General features: G+C 42.4%; 1 protein-coding gene across 3 annotated transcripts in view; it reads right to left on the bottom strand.

Moving 5' to 3' along the window:
- The window catches only part of cpne5a (copine Va), a 71,043-nt gene that overhangs the window by 33,953 nt on the left and 12,131 nt on the right, over window positions 1-24,959 (bottom strand). The window contains exons 2-8 of one of the 3 annotated variants that reach the window (XM_035160322.2): window positions 22,734-22,774; window positions 21,891-21,937; window positions 16,683-16,786; window positions 15,537-15,576; window positions 14,542-14,556; window positions 14,290-14,366; window positions 1,026-1,089 (exon numbers count right to left, since the gene is read on the bottom strand). In XM_035160322.2, the coding sequence (XP_035016213.1) occupies window positions 1,026-1,089; window positions 14,290-14,366; window positions 14,542-14,556; window positions 15,537-15,576; window positions 16,683-16,786; window positions 21,891-21,937; window positions 22,734-22,774 (388 nt within the window). The remainder of the gene's footprint in view (window positions 1-1,025; window positions 1,090-14,289; window positions 14,367-14,541; window positions 14,557-15,536; window positions 15,577-16,682; window positions 16,787-21,890; window positions 21,938-22,733; window positions 22,775-24,959) is intronic. The other 2 variants (XM_035160323.2, XM_035160324.2) reach the window with 2 other exon arrangements.

The raw sequence follows: 24,959 nt of genomic DNA, 5'->3' as shown, positions 1-24,959 counted from the left end.
GGACACAAAATGATGCTGTTAGAGAAACTTCGATGAATCAAAGTCAAGTTTTTTCAAGTTAAACCAGGTGGATTTTACTCCACATGTAGGACAGGAAGTTACTAAGCTCAGAAACATCAGATAATTACGTGTATTAATGTATTAGAGCATCATAAAATATTAATACACTCATTGCAGCGCAGTGATTTGCTTTACAGCCTCTGAGGGAGGCCAGTTGTTCCAACCAATAAGTCTTGGTACTTCCTCATGCTCCACTGGCAGCACTGCAGTGTACTGTGGTTATTTACTATCTTCATTTAGCAGCGCAGAGAGAAAGCCAATGGACATTAGTGGACACAGGTTATTAGCGAGGACTCAGGGATTAACACACCCAACGCCGGGGGGAAAATGCCCGCTTTAGTAATTGGAATGAATGTGGGCTCATTAAATAGCCATTCAAACTCAGAGCATATTCACTATGTACACAATTTCCAAATGACAAACGCTGCAGCACAGTGACATGGCGTATCCTGCTGGTTTAATGGGGACAGTTATGATACAATAGATATAACTGAAGTCGAAGCTATTAAACAACCCACTTCACTTCAGCAGGCTGGTGAAGAAGATTGCTCAACATGCATTATGCAGCTCACATAAAGTGCACAATTCCCCAAGTGTGTCACATACAATTTCACAGTGATATGCTATAATCTATCACCTATAGCGGATATGCTCAATTAAAGACTAATGCACCATTGTTGCAGGGCCCTTTTCAAATTAGATGAGTGAACATAGGACAACATGTATTATGAAGCGGTCTGTGTAATGCTTATTTGTTGCATTTTCTAGATGACAAATGAAAAATTTGTCAATTTAATTCAATTTGCCAAAATTGCATTTTTCATTCATCAATGTAAATTAAGGTTTTGGAGTTGTTTTTCCAATTGACCAGTTTTTACATGGGAAATTGAAGTGTCAAATTTCCCTGAGGCCATCACAGAAAGAGAATTCAGATATATACTTGTCAAAACTTTTTTTGGACTTACTCTGCAGTTTCCCAGCTCCTCGGCCGACAAGACAATGGTCCCACATTTCTTCCCCGGTATGCCACTGTGAAAACAAAAAAGATATGACTCACTCTTTAAACAAAAGATGTTCACATCACAACCTGGAACATTTCCCTTCATCATTCTGTAGCTTAAATGTCCATACGCTGAGAAGGATTTTAATGTCTTCATGCGAATAATAATTATATTGAAAAAGATTAATGGTCATAAGAACTTTTCTTCTTTCCAATTTTTTCATTTCAGGCTGACAGTACAGGTGAATTTACGATATAATCCAATAATGCAAGACAGAATGAAACTGACACTTTCACAGTCCTAATGAGCACACTATTGTGTTTCTCCTTTGTATCAAAACCATAAAAAAGTTATAAATCCTGCCTTGTGTTTTTTTTTTCAGCAAAATGTGCGACATAACAGCTGAGACACAGAACTCGTCTGATCCCTGTTTTCCATAACCACACAGAGAATGTAAAGGCTCCGCCGGTCTGCGGTTGTTTACCGCCGATTCCTGCTGCAGCAGATGATCAAGACGCGTCGCAGCAGAGCGTCGACACATCTCTGTGTTTCTGCACATTACCTCTTCACTCGCTTGTCATATCAACACAAAAACATTGCGTCTCGACAGAGTTAGTCCGAAACTTTATTTGGCTGTAATTTTCAATCTCGACAACTCTCGGCATCCTCTGAAGCCTTGAGAGGCAGCGAGCCCATTCCACCCAACACAGAACAACATATCTCCTTTCTGGTCGTGCAGCAGCACTCCAGCTGCTGACACTGCTGTCATCCCTCTGGATAAAGGAGGAAATTACACGGCAGTCCTGCTGCGGCCTTAGCAGGAGACCAATCGTGAGAAGGTCAGACTCACTGTTGATCCTCATCAAGCTGTGACAGTTGATCTGACGGGCAGTAATGCTGGATTCCATAATGCTTAATGGGAGGTCGTCTGACTAGAGGAGCAGATGCTTGCATTATTTACAATTTAAAGCTCAAACCTGCCAAGGCTGAACTTGCAGTAATGGATATACAAGGAAACCTCAGCCGCTAGCAGACATGAGTTAGCATTTTCACATATGAAGAACGCAGCAGGAGATTCTCCAGGTCAGACACGTACAGGAAAATGTCCCGAGCGTTCGGGTGAGGGCTGGTGCTGCGAAAAAGCTCTCAAATCTCATTGTTTTCCCAAGTTGACATCTTCATCTGCGTCTTCCACGAATATGACCACATTATTTTTGTTTATTTTTTTCATTTTAGTTTTGCGTCTGTTGCATGTTATAAACGTCATCGATGCACCCACTCGCCCGCGGTGAGTCCTCCGCACAATATCCTGCTGAATCCTCACAGGGACTCATTTGGACATTTAATGGGGAGCTGGCAGGAAAATCTCAGGAGAATGTAAGAGCCACTAACACAGACATTCTCACATACAGCTCCTCTAGAAAACTTTAGGAGAATATCAGGAGTTCCGTGCATGTCTGAAAGCAGCTCTATAAGATACAGCGTCCGTTTCTTTTCTTTATTATCTCCTTTAAGATAAATGGCCTTTAAGATAAATGGCACGGGATGTTTTCCATTAACCTTTACTGGCCACTCTTGGGTTTTACAATCCAATAAGACACAGGGTGTAATGCATCATAAAAGCAACTGTCCACTGATGAATCAATTTCGATCGATGCGTTAATATAAATCCTCTGAGCAAAGCGTCCAACCACAGCGGCTGCATGTGCAAGAGAATTATCACAGTCTTCGATGAGACCAGATTTTAAATGAAGAGGGCGCACACATTTCTTTCTCAGGCTCCATGTTCAGGCTCCATGGAGACCAATCTCAAGGTGAATTAACTGTCCTTGAATTATTGATGTTTCAGTCTGAGTTGCACACCATGCAGTCTGATGATGCCTCAAAGAGCCGTAAACCTCTCACTGACGAGGCCAGTAAACCCAGCACGGCCCACAGGTCTCCCTCAAGCCACAATAACGACCAAATCACCTTTCAAACTGGGAAATGATACCACGTGATTGGTTAAAAATCAGCTCCAAGATGCATTAGCTGCACCGCTCGGCTCTTATCTGCTGCCGAGACCAGAGCAGGTACCAAAAGGGCAAACGGCATTTTAAATGAAGCATGCGTAACTCAGCATGACATTTTCTCTGACAATGACTTAACTTAACTTGAAGAGCAAGCACTGAATGGATAAATACACTCCCTGTCGTTTATCTGTGGCCCTAGCTCCTTTTTATTGCCCAGGCTGGCTTTTTTTTTCCTCGCTCGATCTAACGGCCTCTGTACTGACGTGTGACTGTTGGGGATGAAATGTCCCGCATCAAGAGGCCTCATTCACTCAGCACTCATTCGCTGCCAGTTCCTCAGTGGGGAAAAGGCTTTGATGATGAAACCATGTGAAATGCGGTGCTGTGGTCCTCCTTCCTGCGCTATCAGCAGTGAGCGAGACCTACAGTCTGACTGCTGCGAGAAACTGACTGGCTTTAATCAGCTGCTCGAGTACATTTGTTCCATATTTGTCTCCACTGATCCTGCTGCAGCTCCAACGCTTGGATCTTCAAATGACTACGTTCAAACCACAGCAGGGTATATTGCGATGTTTAACAGTCGGGCAGACCCCAGCTGACCGACTCATGTCAACACAGCAATGTGACAGCTTCAGTGTTTCACGTTACATCAACAACAGTACAAAACACAAACTCTCCCTTTTCAGTATTGTGCTTTTCATTCTTTTTTGTCCTGTATGTGTATATCATTGTATCTTCTGACCTAGAGGGGGACGAGTCACGTATAATCAACTAATGAGTTTTATATCAATAACAAGCAATATTCAAATTATACCCTAAACTGTATCATCATAGAAATCAGTCATTCAGTCAGTCTGTCTGTCTGTTGAAGGCATGTCTCAGGAACCGTTCGTCTTATCGGCTTCACAGTTGTGTATTATTAAAGGCCCCTGGAAGTGCAGTATGAATTTGGTGCGATTCGGCCAATATTAATAAAGTTTGAATAAACAAGTGACCCGCACTGTGGCAGGAGAATGAAGTGGTACTGGCTAAATAAGCACGGCCACAACCTTAAGTGTATCTTAAGGAAGAAATGATGATCTATGCTATTCTGTTATTTAATTTCTACAAGATTAAATGTAATCTATAGTTGAGAGAAACAGTCGCGAAGAGCGGATCATTTTGCAGAAGCAGTAATGACGTCTAAATTCAGAGGTAAATGCAGACATTGAGTTTTGATGAGGTGGTCTTGTTCTGCAAAGACTGATGACTTCCTGTCGGCGTACAAGATTTCTGTGCTTACAGTGAATGATTAATGTGACATAATAAAGGAACTGAGACTTCCAGCATCACAGCAATCCAGGTGAGTAGTGACTTCACGAGCCACATGCCAAGTAGCTATGTGCTTAACACCACACTCAGTAATTCATACAGTCACCTACAGGCTTCCCTTGGCATTCGACTGTTCCGTATGGTCGTAGCCGATCCAATGCCTCGCTCTGATGTGCTCTAATGTGTCTTTGAAAACCTCCGCAGGCCTCGATATTTACAGTCAGATAACCATGTTGTCAGCGAGGCTACCTCAGTGGAGACAGAACTGAAGCAGATCCCCGTGGCACCGTGTCGTCCTTCCCCACGAAGGGGATGAGAGGAAGCAATGCTCTTAGCTCACACTGAAGCAGAGTTAGCCACAGTCGTCTTGACAGATCCTCCTGTTTGATCAGGTCAATGGAAAGAGATCAAGCAGCATATTTCAGCATCACTACAATTGCTGGGCCAAAGTTTCAGATATTGCCGTTCTGCAGAATACCGATGAGAATACCCGGCAGAGGAGAGGCCAGTTGTTTATTCCTGTACAAAAGAAGCATCAAAGATCGTTGTGCATGACATTATATTATGGATATGCAGGCTCAATGTATGGGCTCTATAATTTCCTATCTAGGGACGGTAGCTGTTGCAAAATGGTGATTCACAACGGTCTACGTTCTTCATTACCTTTCGCCACAGAGGTGGGCGGAGGCTTTAAAGATTAAAGTCCGAAGAGGGGGAAGGAAGCGATTGTTGATGCCATTCACATTAGGTCATTAGGATGAGGAATGGTCTTGATATTTAACAACGCTGCAACGTGTCACGCATATGCAAGTGGGGGGAGGTTATCTGCTCGGCAAAATGAATGAGAGCTCAGGCAAAGGAAAAAGAGCTGCTGCAGGGTGGCTGAGCAAATGAGATGAAATGCCTGCAGTGTTACCATGCTAAAGAAAACTGTTATTTTGCAGAGTGGTAGAAACCGTGACACTGTGCCATCTAAACTGATTATCCAGGTTTCTGAACCATCTCATAGTGGCAGAGATGGTGAGAAATGAAGAAATACCTGCAGTCATAAGAAACCTGGATACTGTTATGAATGGGGTTAATTTTCTATCTTTATTCAAGAGCAGGACTCATTGCTTTCATGTTTTCCAATTTTGTAATGTTTTGACTCAAAACCCAGCGCTCACACTCAAATAGCCCCTGCAAGTGCTCGCTCATTGTGGGAACCGTTGGGTTTCTCTACAAATTTTAAGGTCTCGACCTTCATTTCTTATGATTTGGTGCTCAAAATTGAACTGAATTGAATACCTTGTAGGGTAATTCATTCATTTTTTTGCCATGGATTTTGTAAAAGCATTTTGTAACCTCGTTTAGATAAGTGCTCTACAAATAAAGCCTTCATTTTTTTCCCCCTCTGTGATTGGATTTTTTGTCTGTCTATAGTCCGTTCAAAATTCCCCAACCAAGAAGGCCAGGTGTATTGTTGACATGTAAAAAACAGGGATGTGATTAACCAGATTTAACGATTCTAAAATCCTGGTTACTTATATGGACGTACACACACACACAAGTGTATTTTATTGGATCTGGTGTAATTGATTGGAGTAACTGAACCAAACTAGTTGAGTGACGGACCAGCAGAGACGGAGGGCAGGCAGGTAATGGGGCTTTGTGCCACAGTAAACATGAGGGGTAGTAGTTCAACAGAATAGCACAAGGCTGCCAAAACTCTATATGGCTTCAAATGGGATTATAACCTTAATCCCTCTGATCTTCATACACAGTTCACACTTCATTGACTGGGGGAAAAAAGGAGAGCGTTAAAAGTGTAGTGTCTGATTCAGAAGGACACCAGAACACCCAGCTGTATTTCTCAGAGAGGAAAAGAGAACTGCTTCCTACCGGTGCTGCAGCATTGTGTTTAAAGCAGGTATAGCTAAAGGCAACCTGAGCGGAGGCTTTGAAGCTTTGTTAGAAATCAGCACAAAGCCAATAAACAGTGCAGAGAAATGTTCAGAGGAAAAGAATCTGTTTGCTTCTTTTTCTCCAGCGGAAACGTCGGGAGAGCATTTCATCACCGGCATATCATCCCTTTATTTCCCCTCTTGTCGTGTAATCTATAGTTTTGTCTTGTTTGGATACATTTTCTCTCGCTGTTGCACGACGACCATTATCACAACCTCAATGAAAGAAAACTCGTCTGGTTATGCGTTATGTGAATTCTGCTTTGCTCATACGCAAAGAATCAATATGAAATACAACTACATTTTGAGTGTATTCCATTTTTATGAGTGTGTAGTGATGTAATGAGGTCGTTGTTGACATTTTTATTACACAAATCACGGCCCGGGGCTTCAATCAGTATGACAACGTTTGATTTGTTGTGGAGGCCAAATCAATGAGATGTTCATCAACCACCTTCAAGTAAAAAAAAAAATTGCTTTTTTTGACAAAATAGAGAGGATTAGACTTTCTGTTTTTAATTCCATCGCGTACTTTCATCCTTGTGTTTTCTCCTGCCAATGAGGAAACCTCTCTCTGGGGGACGTGACGAGCCCATTTCCCTCCCGCTGCAGCAAGAACAGAACATCCCTCTCTCCGTGAGGCCAGGAGAAGAGCCCACTTGTCTTTGTTATTACACAAATGATGCAAGTTGCATTTTATCCCGTTAACCCGCTGCAGGTGCAGGTGCATGACACCGAATCAAAGCCAATTTTCTGTTTATACCTGTCGGGTCATGAGGCCACGGCACCTTTGGCCCCCCTCCCCCTGGCGTGGCGGGAAGCGAATAATGGAATCCGTATCGCGTTGCGCTGGTCGGCCTGACCTTCTCTGCGGTAGTTACTGCTGAGACTATAGATTGCAAACTCTGTGCCGACAGATTGTTTTCAGCTGCTAAATAGATTAACAACTCGTAGTGTTAAACGTGGGGCAGCGAAGCACTCGTTCAGACTCCTCAAGGATGCTCTCTCCCACCTTTCCAGATGGCACATAGCTATGAAAGGAATGAACACAGTCTGCTCAGAGTGAAAAACAAATTAGTTAAGCTTGTCTACTGTGTAAAAACCTCAGCTGCCCTTGTATACACTTGCACCTGAGGCCTCTATTAATAGTGTGAAGCTAAAAATCCATTGCCTTATTATGTACAGATCTTTGAAGAAAAAAAAAAAACAAGACCTTTACCAAGTGGATAAATGAACTGCCTCTTTTCACGGGAGAAAAAAGGCGAGATTTTTAGATTTTGTCCCTGAGGAGTCATAAACAGATCAATTCACAGTGTGAAGGCCGGGTGAAAAAAAAAAACAGTTTGCTACAAGTGATGTGTTGGTGTTTTTGCCTCTTGTAGAACCCAAATGGTATCTATTAAGTTCCTGTTTCATTAGACAAAAGGGGCTCTCGTACAATCAGCAGAGCAGGAATACGCACAGAGAGAGGGGCCCTTGTTGATGCTCCGTCTCGGGGGCCAAATTGGCATTTAGCGAGGCAGCAGAATCTCCTAATTGTGTGTGATGTCCCGAAGCAGAGGACGCTGATCACTGTAAGCAGTTCGAAAAACACTTCACCTCCCAGTTAAGCATTATTGACAAACACGCGGCTAATCGGGCAAATAAACGCTATAGCTGCGTCTGTCTTTCTATTCACAGTGCTACTTGGATCAGTTTGATGAGTTTCTCTCACTCCCACTCGTTTAAATGTGGAGCACAGATGTTCAATCCAAAAGAACGGCTGCTTTGAAGCCTCCAGTCAGTCAGTCAGTCAGTCAGTCAGTCAGCGAACTACATTAACCAACAACTTTAAAAGAAGTCTCTGAAGTGAAGATGAGTGAACCGATGCCCTCCGCTTCTCCTGAGTGAACTTGTAGTGAGTCACGCAGCTGTGCTACTCGACACACCCAGTTTGACATCCTGGGAAGAGGATGCTATTACACACTCTTTCTTATTAAACAGAGATAAAACTGAAGTCGTTTTGGAGACAAGGTAAAAAGTCAGCGGCTCAGCTTCCACTACAACCAAAACCAGACATTCATTTTTCTGGCCACATTAACTCTATTACAATTGCACTTATTTCCACCTTAAGAAAATACCAAGAATTAAATAACTAATGCCTCATCTACAAGTCTCTCTGAATAAAATTGATCAGACGCTGCAGCTGATTCAAAGCACTGCTGCTCGAGTCCTCACTTAACCCAAGAAAGTGGATCATATCATTACAGTTCTCAGATCTTTACACCGCCTCCCTGTCTGTCAAGTAACTGACTTCAAAATACCGCTGTTGGTATATAAAACACTGGTTAAGGGGCAGGACACATTTCTAGTCTACTGCTCCTTTTGAACCATCCACACGCCGAAGGGGTCTGCTCGGAATCAAAAGTAGACATGAGAGAAGCAAAGCAGTTCAAATGTTATGCTCCACAAAACTGGAAAAAAAAAACTCCCAGAGATTCCTTCAAATCAATTTTGACTTTCCTGTTTGCCACCGCCTTTTATTAATTCAAATAACTGCTCATTTCAAACAACCTTTACTCTTGTTGTTCTTATCATGCGATTTATTGATTGAAATGTGTTAATATATTTATGTTAAATTATGTATTTGATCATTTGTTTGTGCTGTCTGGTGTTTTCACAGCTTGTCAGGACGTCATGTTGAATTGAGTTATCTTCCAAATGCATTTCATGTCAGTGAAATCGAGTCAGCTGGAAAAATTGAAAGTTTACCAAAAGCAGCGTTGTCAGACAACACAATGGTGCTTTAGTTGTTTTGAATTGCATTATTTAACATAGCAAAAACATTGTATAATATACAGTATATGCAATATATTTACTGTATTTAAAAGTATTGCAATACAATATGCTTGTATTTTATAATATTACACAATAATAATAGAATTCTTGTTTTGCAATTGATCTGTAGAAATAAATAAGAGCAGATGCAATGTTGAAATGAGGTGTAGTTCACAGTGCAGACACAAGGATAAGAGTCTTATGGGAGGGTAATACAATATTTCACATCTGTATGATGATACCAAGATTGATGTCATTTCATGCAACCTTGTTTTTCAGAACTTCAAACAGGTTTTCAGATGTCTTACAAAATGTCATATTGGTTTTGGTAGAGAGATGAATCAGTCGAGTCAAGCGTGAATGATTTCATGAGAGCAGCTTCTATGTTCGTCACAACTTCATTATAAAAAAACATTAGCATTCATCACCGGCCACTGTTCCTCATTCAACATCTGCACTGGTGTGAGCAGTCATTACTTAACATTGGTACCAGCCATCGAAGTGAGATCTTAATACGTCCCTGTTGATTGTTCTAACTTTGTTCCCTGAGTCTCCGTCACACAGCCGGATACGACAGACTCCCTGTGGAGCCATTTGAAGCTCAGGTCTCAGCTCACAACAGTGTGAGATGGACGTTTATTGACTTGTCTCCCCAGACTCTGCTGCTTTATTCATAATGGCCGTTTTGACTGGGAATATTTCTTGCGAGCTGCCATGTGAAACTTCATCTACATGGAGAGAGGTTTGTTGGAAAAAACCTCATCAAGTTCTGTATTACTCTGGTACAAAGAGACATTATACCACATCTTATAACTGCTGGAGACAGTGCGGGTCCTGAGAGGCAAATCACTATCACACATTCTGGTCTCGCGTCCGTTAATGATATCTTTCCAGCACGAAGTTCAGAAAGTTTTGCAAAAAGTGTTTCAAGAGGAGATTCCATTGAAAGTGGAGACCGTGAACATGGACGCCCTGGCTTCAGAGCAGGACATTTGTTTCAGATTCTCAGTGCGACTGGCAGTAAAGCCATTACTAGAAAGTGGTTAAAACCAGAAATACCTACAGTTGTTGGATGGATTGACATTATTTAAGATTTATACTGTTTAGGATAGAAATAATCACTTTTTCTATCAGACAGCAAGGAGACAAGTTTTTGAAAAGATAGTAATGTTGGATTGGGAGCATTACAACTGTACTACCATCATTTGTATAATACAATTTTCTGACATTTTTTTATAAATCCTTTCTTTGTGATGTGATTTGATCAATATGAAGGCGCACCCCCATTCCTTTGTTCACTTTGGCAAATTAGGTTTTCCATTTTGTATGTTGCATTTTATTTTTTCATTTTTTTAATCTATAGTATATTTACTATTTGGTCCTTTTGCACACTGTACTTTTCTGTTTTAAGTCGGCCCCACTGTGTATCGCCATGACTGAGTCTTGCAGAAGGCTTTGAGCGATAAGCTTTCACTGCAAAACTGTTTTCATTGTTTATACAGAGCGTGACAAACCCAATTAAAGAAAGTATTTCAGAAAAGCTAGAGGTGATTTTAACAAGGAACAAAGAAGCAAAATATGAGGAAATATATTTATTTATAGCAATGATTTGGAGTAATTAATGGAATCAGAAAGCAGGTTGGACTCTAGCACGACACACTGGTCAGTGCACATATTAAGCCTCGACTTCCCACACTAGAGAAATAAATAATTTACATTAAAGCTCCTCTGCTGTTATCAAATCTGTCATGTTTTAATTAAATATGTTTTTATCAAAAGAAATCAAGAAATCAAGAAAAAATCTATTAGTTTTACTTCACTTTCATCATTTCTGTTTCCATCTTTTAATTTTTGAATCCACCCCTGGGCTCAGTTAAATCAAATTTCTGTTTTGGCCTTTGACGATAAAGAAGAACACAGAGTAAAGACCCGTTTCAGTTTGTGGTGGAGGCTTGAAAAAAAAAAACTGAATCATACATGTCCCACTGATAACAGACCTGAGGGCATAAAATCAATATTACACTAAACTGCCATGTTATCTCGACATCCAAGGTACATTCGCACGTTATGTAACGCTTTCTTTTTATTTTTTACATCTATTCCCATAACTGCAAGTGGAGATAGGCAAAGAGACAAGCTCAATGACACATGAAGTCACTTACTGTACATTATTATTTTCTACATTTACCTTTCCTCCCTTGGCTCCCTTGGCTCCCATGCTCCCACGCCAGCACACCCACGGCAGTCACTGTGGTTTTGCTTACAGTTCATTTCCTGCTTCTATCGTAGGGCAGGACGGCACATTCACAGCTAATGGGTTTAATATGCTAATGTTGTGCTGCATTCGCATGCTCTAGTGTGTGGCATAATTCACCACACCAACAGAAAAGGTTGACGTTATTTGTATAATGAACTTTATTATCATGTTGCGTGTGCGGCCATATTATGATTCCTGCCCACAGGCTATCACATGATCGCGACCACGAGAGTGGCGTGACAGCCGACGTGTTTTCACTAAAAGATGCCATTTACCTGCATCACTCAATCATTTTGCTTTGCATTTCCTCAGCGACAGAGAACTCCGATACATGGCTCTCATTAAAACCACATTATAAACAGAATTGATTTGCACCAGTGTGCACACGTTTACATCTTAATGCAGTCACGTGGGAAATGCCATACATTACATCCTACCCGTTATTATCTCCAAAACAAATAAGTGTGTGGAAACTGGCTCAGGACCAAACACTAGAAGATTATGACCATCCTCATGTGCACTGCTCGTACAAATTTTGAAATGGTTGTGTGTGGTAAATCGTTCAGCCAAGTGTGAGTTGCAAGTTTATGCTAATATGACGGGAAAAGACATGTATGTATAAACAAAATGGTAAATACTTTGTGCACATATACTCCAATGTGTCAAATTTGTGTAATATTACTGTTCTTTTATCGTACTATTTCAATATAATGTGAAATATTTCAATATCCTATACAATATCCCATATTAATTACTACTTTTGCTTAGTATTAGTTTTAGTGTCTGTATCTTGCTTAATTCATTCTCATGTCTGTTTTTTTTAAGCACTGGTCCTGCATTACACTGTATACACTTTATAGTTTATAACTTACAATAAACTTTATATTTTTACCTTTATTTTTAGACTTAATAATCTATTGTTTCATTCACATTCTATTACATATTCTATTTAAATTCATTCCAAAATTCAGTCCCATTAAAGACAATATTTTTGGGGGGGATTAAACCCTGGAAATGTGTCCAAACTGACATGTAGTGACTCACTATCAATGTAGGGACAAAAGTTTGGTCCCACTAATGATATACAAAACAACTGAGGGCCTTTTTTTCAGTTTCTTTTGTGTGTGTGATGTATGATATTTGGGGGGTTTGGGAGGCATTTAGCAATTATGGTTAATGTTCACTAAGACAAGTCAGTACAATGTTCTCATTGTATTGTGTTTGTTTGGGGGGGAAAAGAAAGACAGCGAGTTTTGGGAAATAAAAAGTAATAGAGAACACAATGCAGAGAAATGGGTCAAGCTTGAAAAAAAAAAGATTCTGGTGGAGAGAGAGAATAAATGAGAGATGAAGTGTGGAAAATAGGGAAAGGGGTGCTGATGTGCTTCTTAAGCAGGTCATTGGATGCAGTGTGCCTTGGGAGGGCTTGTTTAAGCATGGCTAACAGATTCCCCCAGTCCCTGCAGGAGCTGTTCCTCAAAACTGCAGTCCAGAGAGGCTCTGTCACGTCAGGATGCATGACAAGGAAATGGAGCACAGAGCCATTAAACAACTTTTGAGCTATCGTCTATGACAGGAGGGGAGGGAAACTCCATTAGCCAACACCGTGGATAAACTATTCCAAAAGGATGGGGCTGAATAAAACCGTGCCTGGAAGTCATTAGGAAGAGAAAATTCAACTAAAGCAATATTTTGTTTTATTTCTGTGTGTCTGAATTACCTGCTAACAAGAAGTATTTTATCACCATTATCCTCAACTGCAGATAAATTAGACGTTGCATCAGAGCAGATTGCAGAGTCTCAGCGGTTACCAAGGTGCCCCGCTGAAGATGGACGATCAATACGTTTGTGCATCATGTCTGCCTGGGGCTCCTGAGCCGCCTGCCTGTTTCTGATGTGCGTCGTGAAGCCCTGCTGACAGCACACTGGTGAACACTGTCTCTTGATCCTGCTCATCCTCTTATTCAGCACCGAAGGGCACCCAGCTCTGTTATCCACCGCCACCAGTCCCTGGCAGAGTTCGTGGTCGACACCAAAGCCCTGCTGTTCACACCAACCCTCCGGTTGCCGGGGCCAGCACTGCCCCACACTTCACATAGATGCCTGCACACACCGCACTTCACATCCTCACACACAAACACGAGATACGTAGTGTCAAAACCTCCTTCTCACTAAAAACAGACAGACGTCGTTCAAAGAGCTACGGTACACACACGGGTCCATGGGTGCTGCCTTCGATCCACTCTCTGTGGTAGATCGGCTACCTAATGACAGTAATTTGCGCTGAGGAAGCTCCCAGTCGTGTTCAATTACCCAGTTCCCATTCATCCCAAGCACATGGGTCTAATCTTGCAGTGTAATGTATGACACAGATGGCTCTGGAAGACAGACATATTTATCACTGCCTCAACTTTGCTGGATCGTGTGAAACACTGCAGGGGAGCTCCACCACATTTGAATGGGCTGAGTGGTGCCACTGAGTTTTCATCACATGAGGATATCTGAAAACCGCAAAGTTAAAACATGTCTCGTTGAGTTGAGTAAAAATCCCTTAACAGTGCTGAGCGAATTATAAAACTAGGATGGCCCTCAGAGAGCACATAGGCCCAACAATTTTCTCATGAAACCACATTTAAATTCCCTAGATCCTGATTTTTATTTGGATCTGCACCAAATTAGCACATGTCGGATTTATTTCAACAATGTCACAATGTTAAAGTGTGGAAAAATCCTGGATCCACCCCCTGATCCAGACACACAACAAAATTAAATGGGTTCTTTCACGGGTCGTGCCTCACGTCTGCAGGAGATTTTATGGAAATTAGTGGAGTGGTTTCTGTGTAATCTTGAAAACTAACAAACCAACACAGACTAGAACATAGACTCACCCCAGAGGCTTCTCCAGGCGACTGGCAGGTGAGCCCACAATCTCTCCCAGTGTACAGTGCACCTGTCCCAGGAAGTCCTGCCATGGAGGGGGAACATAAAGTGGGATGAAGAGAGACACAGGTTGGGGGGGAAAAGGTTGGGGGCATTCAGATGGATCACAGGAGGGTAACAAGGAGAGTCGGTGAGGAGTTAAGCATTGTTTATAGGCATTATACAGTTGTAAATTAGGGACGTCTGAGGCAGACACGTACGTTAAAGTCGGTCGGCTTCCAGGGTGGAGAAGGAGGAGGAGGAGGAGGAGGTGGAGGAGGAGAGAGAGACCAAGCAGCAAGAAGTGACACAACAGAGCATATCATGGAACAGAAGGCACACGACTCAAATACCAGACTGTCATCAACCACGTGCAAGAAAGCAGAGCAAAAGCGGATGTGTGGAGTAGCAGAGAGACAGAGCGGGCACAGTGGAGACGAAGAGTCACGGCGTCTCAGAGAAAGAGAAAATGAGCACCAGAGAAAAAAAAGCAGCAAAAGGTAGAAACTGTTTGACTCCAGCACATGGACCACAATGGGAAAGCATCACAAACGAGCATCACACTGATGGAAGCAGAGTTAATGATAAAAGATGTTGGTCGTATGCAAACCAAGGGCTGTAAACACATTTATTAGGTGTCTGTTTATTATGTGTAGGAGTTTATTTATCAAAGCTTTTAGCATGAATTATGACAATAACATACATTCCCCTTAAATGAGCTGTTTACCTGAATGTATGTTCGTTAACAAAGCACTCTCCCCTCTCCGACTTCCATTTTCAAAATATATGTATATTGTTTCAAATTACTGCCTGCTGTCTTGGAAATGAAAATCTAAATTGCAAACTACACCACGGAGCACGCAGGGAAATGTGTCGAAAAGCTTTGATAATGTGCAATGCTTCATTTCTAATTTAGTAAAAGATAATGAGAGTGTGCCGGGTGCCAATGAAAGTTTGATTGTTATTGCTCTGGAGAAATAAAACACCTCATTTTAGAAATTGAGGCAGATGGGAGGTAAAGAAAAGTAAACATTTTCTTTGGCAGTTGAAGCGTAATTCTCTCATTACTGCGCGACGTGTTTGAGCGTTCGATTGCTACAAAACGTTGGTTTGCACAGAACCTAAATAGTGAAGACATGCACAAATCAAACAAATGCAAAGGTAGAATATTAAATTGGAATCCTGGTCCACAAAGAAAATAAAGGTCTTCACTTACATGCTTCGCCAGATCTGGACTTTTAGAGTCAATATCGTACCTGAAATCAAAAAGGGGCAACGAATTACATGAGGCAAAACAACAGGACCCTCAAGAATGACGACCGACTCAAACAGGAGAGACACTGGCTGCAGCCTGGACAATTTCTGGCTGTCAATCACACACCTGGGTCACTGGGTGAAAGCAAAATGGAGCAACCGAGGGGAAAAAAAACGCAAGCAATAATGTGACAGTTAATTAAGGGAAGTCATTCTATAGTTTATGCATGTAATTTCCGCTCTATGCCGGGGGGGATCGAATTGAAACAATCTTCCGATGCATGAAAAAGTTTTTGTGCATCTGCCAGTCAAACTTAATGTAAAAGTAATTAAGCCTCAGTATGCACTGGCTCCCACCTCTGCGATAAAGGAGAGATGTAAATGAGTAACACTAATTGTAAGGGGATGCTCTCCCTCCTTTGCTGTTCCATGGTCGCACCATGATAGCACGCCAAATTAATTCATTAAGTGTCTTAAACATCCTCAGAGACCCGCGGTGCGATACGTACGGCAGGTCCACCGGGGGTTTCATGCTTGAAGGGAAGAAAAAAAAATATATGGGGATTTTTTTTTTTTAAATCATATCTCTTTTTCTTGAGGAGGGGGGAGGAGGAGGAAATGATGCTGACTCTGTTCTGAGGGATCCTCGAAATGAAAGCGTACCTTCCTGACCCTCTCACTCGTCTGACCTTTTCAAGAGGGAGAAGGTGGCTCGATGTGAAAGAGGGAAAAGACAAGGGGTCTCAGTGAGTTTCATAGGACCTGGTTTGAGACGCTCCCTTTTCTTAGCAGCAGGGAGATTAAGGATAAAACTTTGTATGAAATATTTATTACCCTTATACCAATCTGCCTTCAACGAGCGACTATTGAGACACTGCACCAATGAATAATTCCTCAGGAGAGAGCCAAGCTGAAAAAAGGATTTAGAGAGAGGGGGGGGAGAAAATGAGAGGCAGAGTGGATGAAGAGATGGAAGAGTGAGGAAGAGGATGAGGTGGAAGCGAAAGGAGGAACTGGAGGACCGCGTGAGAAAAAGGGCGGCACATCTGAATCGCACGCACATCTCGGAGTGTATCCTCAGAGGAGCCGATCAGATTAAATCACTTACACATCAAAGCGCAGGTTCTGCTTCTCCTCAAAGAAGTAGTCCAGGATGTACTTCCTGACAAAGTCCGGGTTGAGGGTGTTGTCTATCACCTCCGTTCTGCCAAACTAGATGAGAACCAGGAGAGAGGAGGGGGTGAAAGATAAAGACGAGGAAGATGCAACAAACAGCACAGAGAACACAACACATCATGCAGTCACTCAGAAACGTGACATGTATCGCTCTATTACCCCACCCCACCCCACCCCTAACGTCCATGTGCAAATCACAGCTCAGATCAGATTTGATTAACACACGTCAATGATCTCTCCAGCTCCACCTCTTCTCATTGTGCTGGTGGATGAGCGAGGAAAGCACGAGTCTAATTACACTCATTTAATTAATACCACATTCACACCACTGTCACATCCACTTCAGAACAGAGGGAGAAGGGAACGAGGTCATTTTCACATGTTTCACATGGGGGAGGATGGAAAAGCGTCTCCTGCTCTGCGGTGTCCGGATGGAAATTGGAACCTGCCGGCACAGGCGACCGGAGTAAAGGATTTGTCAGTGTCACAGAGCAAGACCCTGTGATGAGGGGATGTGCTGATAAACAAATCAACAGACACAGAGAGTGTCAGCCCCCTGCACGAGCACACCATCCAGGATGAATAATTCAAAGTCGGACCTGCATAAATAAAATATCCCCAGTAGAAAGTGTTACCATAAACTGACGCAGTGAATGTATAATAGCGGTGGTCGGGGCTTAATGAACAGTTGAAACAGCAGGATTACAGACTAACACCTTTGTGATTACATCCAGTGGAGGTGAAACCATTGGGGGGGGCTGCTGTGTCCCAAATAGGATACTGCAGCTCACGTCAGTTCACTTACAGTATACTCTCTAGTGTAAGTTATGCAGTGGTGGGATGTGGCAAAGTACATTTACTTCATTACTGTACCCATATATTTTCATGTATCTTTACTTAACTGCATTTATTTACAGGTACTTTTCACTTTTATTCCACTATCAGCAAATATCTGTACTTTCTACTCCACTACGCTTTTACAATGCAATGCCTTAAATGTCAACAGTATTTAAATATTATCAATAGTTTGAGTGGAATCGGTCCATTGATCCAATCAAAGCGGGCAGGTAACATTAGACCCCGCCTCCTGCAGCAGCAGCATCGATTCTAAAGAGGAACCACTGAATTCCGAGGGGGTCGACGCTGAAACTCAGCTTTTAATTAATAACCCAATATGTTTTCATCATCTGCAGCATTCTTCATGAATATGTCAGTCTGTACTATTCTTAGATTAAAGAGAATATACAGTAGGCTTAGTTAATGATGTAGCAGCATTAGGGAATAGGCTACACTCTGCAAGTACTTTTACTTTTAATGCATTTAAAATTGAGTACTTAGTTTTACTCAAGTAGAAATGTTGATGCGGTACTTTAACGTCTATTTATTTGTACTTTTACTTTCCATAAAATGTATGAGGGCTTCTTCAACCAGCGGTAGTGAGTGATAACATTGATGGCGACGGTTGAGGGTGAGAGAGAAGAACGGTGTTTTACATTCAACTTTTTGATCGATAGGTGCATATCATTGTATGTGCATACTGCGTATTGCCCTACTTGACAGTGTGAACACACACAAAACACAAAGTGACAATGGAAGAATGCAAATGGTGACACAGCATGGGACAACAGGAGGAACATTACACCAGATAGATGGACAGTCAGGCTGGATTGTGAGGGTGGATTTGCTGAAGTGTGACCTGCCATCGAACATAAAAGTGTGTCTAAGCCTATAAAAGTTTAACTACTGTGTGGCGCTGCCTCTTCTCTCACTCCTCCTGTCAGAAAGGGAGAGAGCCTCGTCGTTCCAGCAGATGCAAAGGAGGGGAAATCTCCACCGAGTCGACAAGAACCTATTTCAGTGACAGGAGATGAATGTGGCGGCAGGGGGCCGGATGGGATATTCACTTTGGTCACAGGCCAAACTTAACAGAGGAAGATGAATCAGCACCAGAACAAAGAACAGCCACCCGAGGAAGTAACAGATCTACCACTTCACATTTTACTCCTACTTTGGCGAGTACACAGTCTGTCTAAAAAGCCAGAGTCGCGAAATCACTACAATTAACTGTCAACTTTTAAAAAATGGGGTAAGTGGATATCTATGCACTGGCAGTATGCACTTCTTCACCTCCAATAACCCTAACTAGAATAAATTGTGAGCTGGAATGTCAGAAAATTCATCTCGGTGAAAGATTAACGTCCATGACTTTGACAGGAAGTGGAAAGGCCAGGACCTGCTTGAATTTAAGGAGGTTATATTGCGTTCCACTGCCCAGCTGAGTGAAAGTGGTGCACGGGGGAAAACCTGTCACGCACCAGGAGTAATAACAAATGAGGGAGTTGAGGATTAAGACTTCGGTGTCATGTGGTAACAGAGTAATGGGTTACACCTACAGTTTTATGTATTCGACCATGGATGCTGACTAAAATTATTCACTGGTGCATGGGTCCTTAGAGGGAGCGGATGATGACATCCCCAGAGAATCAAAATCCAATAGATCCATAAGATTTGTCTTCCTATTCTTCTCTTAATGGAGGAATGTGAGTGACTAGCGGACGATGGAGGTTTGTAACTGGATAACAGATGGTTGGTGTTACAGTGAAAGCTGCACTGACCATATCTACTCTCAGGAGCACAAAAACAAATTACACGATGGAGGCGCAAAAGAGGCTCTTAGCTTCATCAATACACCGGGGGTTGACTGCGGTGCTGACAAAGCTCTCGTCTATTGTCTGTTACAACAACACGGGCCTTTATCTCCTTCAGGGAGACACTTTGAGGCTGCACCCACGGCCCGGAAGCTCGAGGTGGGCCAGTGTAATCAGAGGTGATGCCTGTAGGAGGCTCTCAACACTGCACTGCACCATGCACCAGTACATTTGTATGTTCATCACAGACGCTACCGCCCGGCTGGAGAAGAAGAACACTGTGTTGCACTGTGTTTCAATCAATCACACTATCAACCAGTCTATCAATCTATCAATCAGTCTTTTTAATTGTCCCCGCTGGGAAATGTATAATGCAGTCAGGTTAGAAACAACAGACAAAGACTAATTACACACAAGAGCCAAGATAGTTAACACAAATACACAACTACGACATAGACATTATAATGAAATGAAAACTGAGGCTACATCCATACTCATACATTAGCTCTGCATCAGTTTGAATCCTCCTCCATACTAACACGCCTAACAACACATCACATGACCACTCACATACACTAGGCATGCACATGCCAGTGTACACAGTAATTGCTTGAATAATAGCTCATCTCCTACACATGTAAGTAGATGTGCAGGGTCAGCAATGCTTGTAATCCATTATCCATGTTGCCTTCTAAACTGGTAGCTGAGGATAATGCCGGTTGTTTTCTTCCAGAAGGAGGTCATGTGACAGGAGCCTGACGAATCAGGGAAGGCTACGGTGTGACCGAAAAGACCCGATCAGCAAGCTGCTGTAAGTGTCGACGTCGTCGTTTCCAAACTTCTTAGTTTCTGTCTCTAAAGAGTGAAACGCTGAGCCGGACTTTTCAAACTAAAAAGGGGCCGGCAGCTTTTCCAAACATCTCCCGTTTAGCGGCTGTAAAACTCTGAATAGTGTGGATGCAAGGTGTATTCGTAGAGAATATGTATTTTGCGACAAAAACGTAGTAGTGTGGATGTAGCCATAAAAATGAGTAAGTGGACAACGATTGTCAAGATGAAGATGTAAACAACACTGAGCTGTGAAACCATCCATGACTTCAGTCTAAATGTGAAGCCCTTGGTCTGACTGTGCTGTTGTGCCTCTATCTTCGTGAGAAGCACTTGCTTGACATCTTGGCCCCTCTTCACTCATTCAGGAGGATTATTGGAGGGTTAAAGCAATAGTTTGACATTTTGGCAAAGGCACTTATCCACTGTCTTGCTGGGGATAAGATGAGAACAGTGAGACAACTCTGGAGGAATGTGGACCAGATAACAGGATCCTGGATGTTATTGCTTCTGGCCAAACTGTGACTTGACCTTTCTACACGTCAGTTTTAACGTATGGATCAAACAGACAATATAGATTGTTAATATAAAAGGTTGAGTTTATGAGGATTTAGAGGTGCTGCCAAGCAGATTTCACCTGTTTCCCCCCTTCATTGTCATAATACTAAACTTATGGTCTGCCAGCTGCAGCTTATTAACCGTGCAGGCATGAGAGATATTAATCATCCATCTCTCGACGAGAAGTGCACAAGCCTATTTCTCATATTGTTAATGGGGACATTTTCAATAACATTTAGGTTCAGGCTATGCTGCGGTTCAGGTTTAGGCATTGCATTATGTCAGTGATGGTCCCCACATGTAAAGCAGGTCAAACATTAGTGTGATGCTTGGCCCTATTGAGGTTACAAAATGTCTCTACACTCAAACATGTTAAAACCTTCCTCTATTTCTAAGAACCCACGCAATGGTGAAAACTGAAATTCTTCACTTTGAATTGAGGAAATCTGTTGTGACACTTTGTGCAGCAGCGTGACACCGAGGTCTTTGTGGAGTCAAAAAACATCCTATTCGATCAAAACAACATTTTGAGCGTTAAAGCAGAAGCAAAACATTTTGATCCTACAAAGTCTTTGGCGGCACGTACACACGGTATTAACTGTGTTGCATATTTCTGACTCTGCTGGATAGAGTTTTTGAAATGTGTTCAAAGTATGACTGGGCTGCCTTTGAACAAAAAGAGAGGATTTAAAGTATTCCCCACTGAGAAGTAATTTAATTAGCAATTTCTTTGTATGCCCATCCATTGAGATTATGGGGACAAATAATAATCCCAAAAGGACCCTGTGAAATCTCTTCCTCCCTCCACTTCACCTGCCTCTCTCATCTAATTTAATCCCGGCTGCCGGTGGCCGGGGGGAAGTCAGGCGCAGAGGCAAATCTTTATCGATACGTGTAGCTGTCACCTTAATCGCTCCAATCAGTCACAGCTAACACAGTGCTGACCAGCACATGGGTATTCACAGGGTCAATCAATTGAAAATGATTGGCACTCACAGCATTTACCCTCAGAGGAAGCTGCCAGGGTCTGTAAACAGGGAGCGGGCTGTCATGGTGAGGAGACAGACTGATTGAGTTGTGTTGACAGAAGCGATGTGATCTCTTACCTCCCTCCACTGCTTGGTCTCCACGCCCTGGGTGTACAACACAACCACTGAGAGGAGGAGGAGGAGGAGGAGGAGGAGGGGTAAGAGGTAAATAGAAAAAGAAGAGGATGAGGATGAGCAGGGGGAATACATTGTCACCAAACAATTTAAATCAAGCAGCCCACTTATTCAAACACTGTTTGTTATGTCCCTCCTTTGCTGACATTCGTCATTTATCATCCCGCCACGCCCCGACAGCATAAATGAAGTGCCGAGCTTGATGGTGCCGCGCTGCATCATATTCTGAGTGTGATGTCCACATGCAAAGAACAAAGCCCTGAGGCAAGCAATCAAAACACAGCCCCAATGCTTGGATTCTCCTGATTCCTTTTTGATTTTGCAACGCTAAGGCTACGTGACCCATCATATATCCCAAGGTTCATCTTCAGACGAATACAAAACAGGGCAAGAGTGATATTTCCACAGTAGCCTGTTTATCCAAAGGCCTTGAGCCTCCTCCCTTATTATGTTAAATGCCCCCATCATTCTCTATCCTGCAGGGAGGATCTAAGAAAATTCCTTTATGGCGGCCCCCCCGTGCGTCTCACCAAAAGATACCCATTTGTATTCAAAGGCTGGCGTTTTTATACCCTGCGAGCATAAAGGCACTTTCTGTAGCTCTGAGTGAGCAAAGGTTGTCACATTACTGTGCAGACAATATGCAGATCTTGAAGGAATACTTTGAAAATGAATCAAAGTTAAGCTCAGAAAAGGTTTTTTTTTTTTTAAAGTCACGCTGTGCTGAAAGGAGAGGGGGTGTCAAAGTAGGAGCTAAGCTGCAATTATCATCGTAGAAAAACTTACATGGGTCGGACTTGGTGAAAGTGTCTCGGTCCAAGAGGTTCCTGTGGGAGGAGGAAACAAGTACATATTAAAATCATACTGTCCTTGAGTCCTTTTCATTTGAGAGCAGAACAATGAGCAGGGTGGAGCTCAGGGAAAGGACACCGAGGACACACAGGCTGCGCAGTCCAACACATTCTAATGAGGGAACATGTTTTTTTTCATTTGCATTGATAGAAAATACAAAGAGAATATGGTAAATCATGATATGCACATGGTTCAGGGCAACATTATAACAAGACTGTATAAGACTATGCAGGATTGTGCAGTGATTTTATAGTCACAGACAGAAATGAGCACAGCAATAAAATGAATTAAACAGGTTCATATAAAAAAATAATTTCGGCTGCAACCAAAGTGATAAATCATTTATCAAATAAGAATATTCTATGACAAATATAAGAATTGTTTGCTTTTCTTTGTATTTTATGACAGTAAACTACATATATTTGCATTTTGGACATTGGTTCTGAAATGTATTGAAAAATCAAGAAAATAAATTCCAGATTATTTGATAATGAAAATGATTGTGACATGGGTAAAGAAAAAATATGGGCATCCAAAGAACTTTTGGTCTATCTTAGAACGGAATATCCATTTCAATTCATACATCCATGACAACTAACCCTGCACCATACGGGGAAAATATGTTATGTGCGATAACATTGTTAAACGTTACAATGACGATAAGACTTGTGCTAAATAAACAAATATTGAAGCGTGCAAACTCAGTTGCTATGTCTTCCTCAGCCCGTAGCTGACGGCTAGCGGCATCTAGCTTCATCTGATTAGTCAAATGGTGTGAATGTGTGGCCCGATCCTCCGGGGCTACACATGAGAAGTCAGGGGTTTGCATGCTGAGTGAGTGCATGGGCTCATGTAGGCTGCAGCTGTCATGCAGTGGGGCTTCTCTCATCAGGGTAAATTCATTTCTATCAATACAGTACACACCTTATCTGGTTCTTTATTGATGCTCCTATTGGTTTTTGATTGTTATCTTTTTGAAAACATGACTTAGAATCAGAATAAATAAAATAAGTTTCTCGCAGAGCAGCACAATCAAAAAACTAAATCATATCTCTGTAGTAAAGAAATGTAGGATGTCAATAAACTAAATGATATTCCTGACATGAAAACACTGAGTGAAGCTGCGTGAACAAACACAGACATCATTCAGCATCATCCTCTCCTCTGTCCTCCTCCTCCTCCTCTGTGCTGATGTGGACTCATCCCCTGCAGGTGAAGCTGCATGTGAGGGGGCGGCTGCTGTCAGCCTGTAGCTGGAAGTTTACAACAATGTGCCACATATTTTCAGATATGTGGCACATTAACCAAGCGGTCTACATACATACAGCTTTCCTTTGAGTTCATTCGTAACGTACTTTAACAACCTCTCTGTGGTTGTGTAAAACATATACAGTGGTGTTTGGGGGAGGTTTAAAATATCCCTTCTTTATGTGTTTAAAGCTTATTGAACAGGTGGTGAGATTATTGGCTTTTTACTTAAAGGTTTTACTACCATTTAGAGCTACAGCATAGTCAACTTGAGTGGTCTCTCTGGTCTCCATCACCGCCTGTCTGCTGTCCACCCCTGGTGAGGGGGTTAAGGTTAGGGTTATTAGTGTCATGGTGTGTGATTTGCATGTGTGTACTTGTACAGATGTCTTTGTGAAGACCATTTTGAGCCTAGACCATACGGAGTAAGGACGTTTTGACGTCTTGCTCACACCGCACGGTTTATTCAGGATAAACACAACAGATGAGTATTCACCTGCTCTGTCTGACAGGAATACAGTTGCTGCATTGGACATGTTGCAGAAACACTGGAGGAAGCCAGCAGAAGAGAGGAGAGGAGTAGTACTGGCTGAAGTACCTAAAACTGCTGTGGTGTATGTGTTGTGGGAAACATCGGAGAAGCCAGAGCTGTTGTGTTTGGACCCACAAGCCAATCCAGAAGAGCACACAGCTCAGGGACTTTTACCGGCTCCTCCAGGAGCTGTGTCTGGATGAATGTTGTTTCCAGTGCTACCTGAGGCTGTCCAAGTTGAATCACCCTCTAGCTCCGGTCGGTGCCAGGACCGAGTCCCGTGAATTTTATTGTCAGCTCTGATTGGCTTTCATGACGCAAGTTGTCACGCGAGTTCAAATATTTTAACTTGAATGTTGGAGACGTGTGGCGCGCCGCGA

The sequence above is a fragment of the Hippoglossus stenolepis genome, chromosome 6, assembly GCF_022539355.2.
Source record: "Hippoglossus stenolepis isolate QCI-W04-F060 chromosome 6, HSTE1.2, whole genome shotgun sequence".
Taxonomy (NCBI): Eukaryota; Metazoa; Chordata; class Actinopteri; order Pleuronectiformes; family Pleuronectidae; genus Hippoglossus; species Hippoglossus stenolepis.
This window is presented reverse-complemented; position numbering and strand designations above follow the sequence as displayed.